At 44.6% G+C, this 8999-nt stretch overlaps 1 protein-coding gene across 6 annotated transcripts in view; it reads right to left on the reverse strand.

Annotated features, from left to right (window-relative positions):
* Auts2 (activator of transcription and developmental regulator AUTS2) overlaps positions 1-8986 on the reverse strand; it is a 1106086-nt gene extending 1097100 nt beyond the window's left edge. For all 6 annotated transcript variants that reach the window (XM_031342055.1, XM_031342053.1, XM_031342058.1 and 3 more), the window contains exon 1: positions 7770-8986. In XM_031342055.1, the coding sequence (XP_031197915.1) occupies positions 7770-8078 (309 nt within the window). In that variant the 5' untranslated portion in view covers positions 8079-8986. The remainder of the gene's footprint in view (positions 1-7769) is intronic.
* Positions 8987-8999: the final 13 nt, after the last annotated feature.

An 8999-nucleotide genomic window follows, 5' to 3' on the forward strand; every position in this document is an offset into this window, starting at 1 on the left:
CAGAGTTCATACCAAAGTACCTTAGATCATCAAGGTTCAAATAATGAAAAGTTAGGAATGCTACAGTTTTCACATTTCTGTCACAACTTCCCAAATACTTTTCATTTCATTCCTACTTATAGTAACTCTTTCAGTAAGGTGAAGAAAGCTAGAAGAGGAGAGGTAGGAAGCAGGGAGGTGACACATAATGTAACTGGACCCTGAACAGAGTGTATGAAAAAAATAAGCATTTCATATGAGTTCAAAGTCCAGGTCCCCTTAAAAATACATGGAATTGGAGACAGGGCAGACCTAGAAGCCTATGCTGACATAGTCCCTTCCTAAGTAAGCACAAGCTGTCAGGTGGTATGAAATTACTTGTTCTCACCTGCAGTTACCAAAAGCAATAGAAAAAGAGAGACCTATCTCTTCTTTGTGACCCTGACTGATACCAAGACATGAAAAGGCAAGATACTACTTCTTGTTCTGCAGGGGAGACAGAGAATATAAAGACATAGCTCACACCAGAAGGGGAAAGATGACATATCTTAGAGCCTCTCTCTTAAAATCTAAGTCCCTCACTTCTAGCTGAAGCAGGCAAACCAACAGGAGACCTACAATCATGGAATAGCTCGATAGTATGTACTAGACATACCTCTGCCCTAGCTAACAGAATATCCCAAAGAGTTTTTAGCTTCTCTGCTCTTCATTGTTACTTAATTAACTACTGTGGCCTTCTTTTCCAGTCTCAAATAGTTCTGAATCTACTTAAATTTTGCAGACTGTCATCAAACAAGATATTGCTATCCTTTTACCAGGTGGTTTTCCTAAATCTACAGCATATGGGGTGTAATCCCCATCCTGGAGTACAGGGGAAGTGTTAAAGAGATGCTGCCTCTTCACTTCGACAAAGTGAAACTACATTTAGTGTATTGTAAATATACATCTATTCAGAATGGGGCAAAATGACTGAAATCCACTCTCAGCACCAATGCACACACACACTTCTCATCAGGAGCTTCATGCACGCATGCATGCATGCGCACACACCTTTCATCAGGCAGTGCCATCAACCGTCTCATCATTGAGTCCTATATTATTCCACAATAATTCCAACAGTTGTTTTCCGTGCTTAATGACTTTCTAGTCTTAACAATCTCTCAAACTAAATAATCACCATTTATTTTTGACAGTATTTTAAAAAATAACTTTATATACAAGTGTCCCAGAATCTCCATCACAGTAAATTACTCTGGATTTGTTTTTGTTTTGAACTTCAGAGTAGTGCTGGAAGACTGAACCCAGAGCCTTGCACATGCTAGGCAAATACTTTCCCATTGAGCTACACTCCCCCCCCAAAAAAAATCACAAAACAAAAAAAGCCATTTATTAATCTTTTTCCAAATAAGTGTTAAGGGAACACCTCTCTCAGAACCAACCACTAACTCATGGTCCACTCTTTAAATCATCTGACTCATTTGTATCTTACCCAAAGCAGTTAATCTCCACAGCTAACAAGAGCCACAGGGAATCATGCTACCAAGGCCTTCAAATTCACCTCAAATAAAGACACCTCCAAGGAATCTTTGCTTCACAGAGTAAAACACAGAAGTTCAGCGAGTATGGTAAAAAGCTGAGTCCATGCACACAAGCAATTCACACTCTCCCCCTGCCCCAATCACTCAGAAAGTCCTCAGAATCAGGAGTTACGCACACTTCTCAGAACTGAAATGGTGGGACTTGACCCCTTTCAGCAATCTCACAGCCAAACTTTGCAAGACAGAAAGAAAAACAGGCTCTGATCTGTGCCTTTCCCTGGCTCTGTAACAGCACTGGAAATGCTCTGACCCTCTGTGAATTACCACGCCACGCACCATGCTCTGCAAGCCAAGAGCCAGCTAACCAGAAACCTTTGTTTTAATACCAATGTCAAATTCCTTTCTCATCCCAACCTTCTTTTCCAGGTTGCCAAAAAGCAGCAATACATAAAACCAGAAGGGTCCGAGAGAAGATAAAAGCACTGGCTGGAGGGCAACTTGGTGGCACTGAATCAAGCAGCAGCTGTCACATTGAGAAAGAGCTATTAGTGAGAAGGGTTCACCAACACTCACCTCTTGGTGGGGTTAGGAAAAAAAAATCAGGAAAACAGTTGACACGAGGCAGAAAAATAAGTAGACATCTCTCTATTAATATCATCACAGACCTCACCTGCCATTCCTGCAGCAGCCTCCCGTACAACAGGCTCTGAAGCTGAGCTTCTACACTCTCTCGTCAGCTTGATCCCGACTCGCAGAGACCACCAAACTCCAAGACCTGGAGTGGGTTCTTTGACACCTTAACCCATATTCCCTACTGATTTATGGATACAATGCTGAGAATTAAAATGTTCTGAGGCCAGAGAGATTTAGGAGATAAGGTGCACTCTATTTCCTCCTCTGATAATCAAAATTCACACTCAGATAATAAAGACTTTTAATTCTGGCAGAACAAGTCATTCTAAAATGTATTTGAGAACTGATCATTTTGCTTCAGTCTAAAACACAGTCTGAGGAACCTGCACAAAGCTATGTCCCCTTTCGGCCTGAGAACATTCACTATCACTTCATTTCAATCTTTCCACTAACAGAGGACTGAGGGAAAGAATACTGTAAGAAGGTGACGTCCCACGGTGGCTCATACAACTCCTCAGAAAAGCCAAGTCTGGCTGGTGGATCTTCTGGTCCCCTAAGAAGAAGTTCTTTGATACGACTATAGTCATTCCTACCAGACTTCTCGGCCCCTGGTCTTAATCACCCAGCGTCTTTCTGGACATCTTCCTGTGTTGCCTTCATTATTTCTTCAGAAAGCTCTCCCATTTTTCACTACTATCTTATCTACCAATCACTATATCCTAGTAGGGCCCATCTTTTCCAGGAGGAGTTCTCAAGGCTTGGGGATGTAATTCAGTTAATAGGCTGTTTTCTTAGCACATACACAAAGCCCCAGCACAGCCAAAATAGGAGATGAGGTCCACACCTATCTTCCCAGCACTCAGGTGGTGGAAGGAGGAAGATCACAAGTTCATGGTCATTCTCCATTACACAGAAAGTTTGAACCCAGCCCAGAATGCATGAGACCATGTCTCAAAACACACACATCCACAAAATACCTTATCTTACTCTCTCCTCTCTAAAGTCTACTTAAGTTAACATGACTCACGTGCCTTTTTCAAAATCGTTTTGTAGGTATTAGATTTAACTTATCAACTATATTGCATCTTTCCAGACGTTATAAACATTTTAGGCTTCTCAACTCCTAGTGCCTTGTACATGTTAAGCACTGCATAAATGTCTGCTGAGTGTCACGAGGCACATGATAAACTTAGAAATGAAATCTCAAAACTAAATTACTAGCACCTACTAGACCTAAGAGAGAAACATGTCAGATTCCACATAAAAGACTAAAGAGACCACTGATATGTGGATGAATCCTGAAGCAGAACCAGGAAGCAATGGTCACAGGAAAGCCTGTATTTGATCCTCTACACACAAAACTGAGTCTTCCCTTTTTTTTTTTTTCAGAACACTACAGCAGCAGTGTCATTTTTCTTTCCCTGTGGTCAGCTGAACAAGAAGAAACATCCAAGTTACAAAAGAAGAATAGTAGGAGAAATAACTGATTTGCAAAATCAAGTTTTCAGCCAGGATACTACTCATGACTTCCTAATAGAAACCTAGAGAATTCTGAAAAGCACCTCGGCTGATACACCGGTAAGTACATCCTGTTAGTACCAGAGAACCAACATTTCCACTTATACTTTGATTGCTAGAAGCCACTCTGTTTGGGTTTACGCCAAGTAGGATAGCATGTGCCCATAAGGCCAGCACTCTGGAAGCTGGAGCAGGATTTTACTGAATGTGCAGGGCTAGCCTGTGCTACATAACAACACCCTGCCCACTACCTCCAATAAACTAAAACAAACAACACATTTAGAGCTATCTGCCCTCATCCTAACTTCCAAAGAATACCCAAACACGAAATAGTTTTTCTAAATGGCACTCCTGCTTCTCAACTGTGTAATGAGAACACACCGTTCAACTTTAGCCTCCTCACCTACCCTCTTATCTTCTATCATGAGACTCTTTGTAATCACATACTTGAACTTCAGGGCACAATTACTCAAGACAAGTGTCCCTGCAGAATATGCAACTACCTCAGCCAGTTTCACTGCTTATAACATGTGGGAGATGCCAAACTGCCCTCTGAGCTCCCCATCTTCTTAAATAAAAACCTAAGGATTGTGAAGAATAAGCATAAAATTGCAGGCTGCCATTATGCTTATTGCTTTTAGTCTACTATCTGCAAAACCAAAGCTGGCCTGGAAGTATTTTATACCAAAATATTCCATTATCACTTAGGCGCTTCTTAAAGGAAGGAAGAAAGGAAAGAAGGAAGGAAGAAAGAAAGGAAGAAAGGAAGGAAGAAAAGAAGGAAGGAAGGAAGGAAAAAGGGAGAAAGGAAGGAAAGAAGTTGCAGCCACCAAGAAGTCCCTAACGGACAAAATCTTAAGAGTCAGTTTGTCGATTCACAACCTAAGTATGTGATCCCTACGTCTGCCAGAAATGGCTCTAAACTGGTGTAATTTATAAGCATAACTGTCCAAGCCAATACCTATGGCTTCTTGATGATTCATGGCAAAACTTATTTTCATTTACAAACACAAGTATACATTTAGGGTAACTCCTGGTATCTGTGGCAATTCTTAACACACACATGTTCTTAACACACATTTCTATACAAGTTCATAGTTGAATTGCCTGCTCCACTTAAGCCTTCACATTTCTTGGTGACAGTTCAGTAAATCTTTCAAATTTAGTGTAGTGAACATTAGAGACTTTGTCACTGCAAGCTTAGGTTCCCACCATCCAACATGGACACAGTGTGTGAACAGCCAACATATTTACATTTTGCTTACCACCAAAAAAAAAAAAAAAAGGTAAACATGATTATTTTTATCTTCCAATACATGGTCTTAACAGGTTTACTGACAGATTTTCTAAAAAATCTTAACTTTCTAGAAACATGACTGGACAGAATATGTAATACCCATGAACTGTTAATTTACTGAGGGGAGATAATGGTACTATGGGGATTTCTAAAGTCATCTGAATCATTTATATGTACTTCAGAGGTTAATACAGAAATATTTACAGATGTCATCACAGCAGGTCTGAAAGGTAAGAAGGAGCTCAATGAACTACAGAAGAAGCAAGATATGAATTGGAAGTTGTTGACTCTGGGAGTGTCGAGTGCACTGGAGTTTACTGTTCCCTCTACTTTCTCATAAAAAAAAAAATTTTTTTAAAAGTTATATCCTGTCACTTCTCAGCCTTTTGGCTAAGATCAAGTGTAAAGTTATATCCTTTATACCAACGTGATGCACCACTACGTATGTGATATTGTGGTGGACATGGGAGTGTCATAGCATTCAGCTAACCAAATCATCCTCAGGTTTTAAATCTACAAAAGTAGCTGAGACGTAAATTGAACCACAGAAAGAAGTGTAGTATTTAAGTTCAAGTACATCTTGAACTCCATCTTCTTTAAAAGTTATAAATTTTAAAGCTTCAAACAAGACTGGACCAAGCACATTTTCTAGCAAAAGATAAAGTCAAACAGTTACTTAAAACAAACTACAAAACAAGTGCAAAATTTACTTCCATCTCCACCTGAGAAGACATACCTCCCCCCTCTTGCTGACTAAGTGGGGCCATCCAGCAGGGCATGACAACTACCCAGAGCACAGAACCACTTGTAAGCAGCTTTTACAAGTCTTTCCTTCACCAACCATAGGCAGCCATGCTGAGCCAAATCCCAGGCAAATCCTAGGATACATGATGCCACCCCAATGCCCATTTTAAAGCAAGAAATAGGTCACACTGCAGTACCCATCTACCTCTGCAAAGTTAAGAAACACAGTCATAAACATCCTAACTGGTGATGCTCAACACTTGGAGACGAGAGCACCAACTCGAAAACCCATGGTTAAGCCAAATACTAGCATCAAAATCTCTGGTCATCACCAATGCCAGGATCACCAGCCTCCCTTCCTTCCTCCTCAACCAGTAGCTACTGGCTACTGGCCAGTGGCCATCACCATCGCCCCCATCCAAACCACTTTACAGATATGAACAAGTCTGACAGAAAGACTGCCTTTTTAAAAACACTTAAACTTGACATCCAAACACAGATCTAGAACCAACAACCTAAACCTGCACCGTCAGTGCGGGTAAAGGCTTAAGCTCTCATTAACAAAGCTTGCTTTGGCACCTCTGAAACAATATCACAATATCAGCAAAGATAAATAAATAAATAAAGGGAAGGGAAAAGTTTCCTCACACCATTATGTCAGGTGCCATGAAAGGCTACAAACCAACTGTATTTAGGTTTTGTGCTGGATCAACTCGGGAGAACCTTGGAACCTCCTGTGTGTTTGGCTGTGTATGTTGAGGGTGGGGAAAGAGGGGTAGAGGAGGAAAGAAAGCAGTTAAACGTATACAAACCAATGACTAATCCTAGCACCAAATCGGATCTGCCCAGGCAAAGATACTTTTCTGTGACCCCTGGACTGTCTCCCTTCAGCTCCTTCCATCCAACAAATACACACACACACACACACACACACACACACACACACACACACACACACACACCAGAAGCCTCTTAGCAGGCAGGAAAATGTGCATTTGAAAAACTAAGGCTGCCTGCAGGTGCCTAAGGAATAAAGACAGACACACAAACACATACACAAAGCCAATCACTGGGGATGGGGGGCACATACAAAAAGGAAAAGAGGGACAACTGGTGACAAGCCCTTTCAGCAGCCAGCTAGGATTTTATTCTTGCCTCCTTACCAGCCCTCCCTGGTGTACCTTCTTCTGTCCTTCAACTAAATTGCTCATGTACACACACACACACACACACACACACACACACGTACACACACACACATGCACACACACACCAACACACCCCACACGCAAATGTATGTGTGTGGATAATATTGTCATTAACCCTTTCTGCAATACAGCCCCATGCAGAATATAGAAAGATATTCCATCCTTTCCTCTTCTCCCCTCCTCCCTCCTTTCTCCCAACAAGGAGAAAACGCCCCCTTTCCCCAGCCTCACCAAAAAAAGGGGGAGGGGGGCATAGAAATGCCACAAAACCCTAGCAGCCTCTGGTCCCAGGGACATCCAGAAAAGGCATATACTAGACAGACTAACACACACACACACACACACACACACACACACACCACATGCATGGGAACATATGGCTCTGTGGAAAGCACACAGAGAACAGTCCACAGGCGCCCCAAACCCAAGCAAAGACTTCCACCAGCCAAGAAGCCATGATTGGGGAGGGAGAAGAGGAGGAAAGGAGTGGGGGCAGAGCCATCCGTGGAGAAGGGGGGCGCATTGTTGTGATGCCTGAACCCCTTTCTTTCCACCCATCTGCTGTGGAGGGAGGTGGGGGTGCAGGAAGGGGGCGCAAGGGAAAGGCAAGCTGGACAAGAACGAAACCAGTAGAAGACCAGACCAGGCATACCGCTTGGCGATTCCCTCCTCGCTGCCTATCTGCCCCCAGCTCCCCCTACGTACAACCCCACACCCAACAATAAGACCTCGGCCAAGACAGACAGCTTCGAGTGCGGCGGGGGAGGCAAGAAAACCGGGGTGCAGCCGAGTGGGGGGTGTCATGCATAAAAGGAAACCATGGGGGAACAGGAAAGGGGGTCCCCCCCTTACCTCCAGCGCTTCAAAAGTAACAAAGCTGGTCATGGCAAATCCATCAATGATGTCCTCTTCGGCTGAGGTGGACTCTCTGCGCTTCCTCCGCGGGGGTCTGGGCCGGGACGGGGCGGAGGATGGGGGCTTTCCATTGTCTTCCTTGTCGGAGCCCGACGATGAAGCCAGCGAGGGAGCCCGGGTCCGACCGGTTCCTATACCACCCGCCGCACCGGTTCCTAACCCGGTCCGGGAGCGTCTCTCCCGGTCTCGCTGTGATCGAGACCTCCGCTTTTTCCGGAGTCCATGTCCCCGCGTCGGGCCATCCATGGTTCTTTTAACCGCGCCGGGGATCTTCCCCGTTCGCCTACCCGCGCGCCACAGGCTCGGGCCGCGGCCACACACACACACACACACACACACGCCAAAAAGAAAAAAAAAAAAATTGACACCGAGCCCCCCCTTTCTCCTGCACGGGCTTTTCCCTCCAGCCGCGAGGAAGGGCGCGGGGGAGAAGGCGGCTGGGAGGAATAAAAAAAAGAAGAAGAAGAAGCCGAAGAAGAACAAGAAGGGAGGGCAGGGGGGAAAAGAGAAAGAAAAAAGGGGGAAGGGGCGGGGAGACGGGGAGGGAGGGACGGGGAAGCGAGAGGGCGAAGTGTGGGGCTCCCCTCTGCACCGAGGGTCGGAGATGCCTGCGAACAGCGCCGAGCAAAGTAATGGCTGAACACACAGGTCTCCTTTACAGAGGAAAGGGGGAAAAAAAATAACTCACCAAGCAGGCAATAAATCAGAATAGCGGAATGCTTTGATCAAGAGACTGGGGAAGCCCTCCCCGCGGCCATGCTCTCTCCCCACCACTGAAATCGCCTTGCTTCTCGCTTTCTCTAGAGATCCCCCCAAAAAAATTAAAAAAAAAAAAGCCCGAGGTCCGAAAAGGTCACGGTGAAGTGAGGGGTGGGTGGCAATGAACTTCACCCGCCCCCTCGTGCAGGAAAACACCCCACACCTCCGCCTCTCACACACACTCCTCTCGCAGAAAAACTCACTCTTGGGCTCCCAGTCTTTTTTTTAAGAAATGTATCCAAGGAGAGCCAGGACTGGAGAGCGAGCTGAGAGGGGCGAGACCCCCCAGAGAGGGGAACATAACCACGCAATCACAAGCGGAGACAGAGGTTGCCCGAGGAAAGGAGGAAGGGAAGGAGGAGGACGCTGAAGCAGTTGTGGGATTTTTTTCCTTTTTTTTTTTCGGTC

The sequence above is a fragment of the Mastomys coucha genome, unplaced genomic scaffold (assembly GCF_008632895.1).
Source record: "Mastomys coucha isolate ucsf_1 unplaced genomic scaffold, UCSF_Mcou_1 pScaffold22, whole genome shotgun sequence".
Taxonomy (NCBI): Eukaryota; Metazoa; Chordata; class Mammalia; order Rodentia; family Muridae; genus Mastomys; species Mastomys coucha.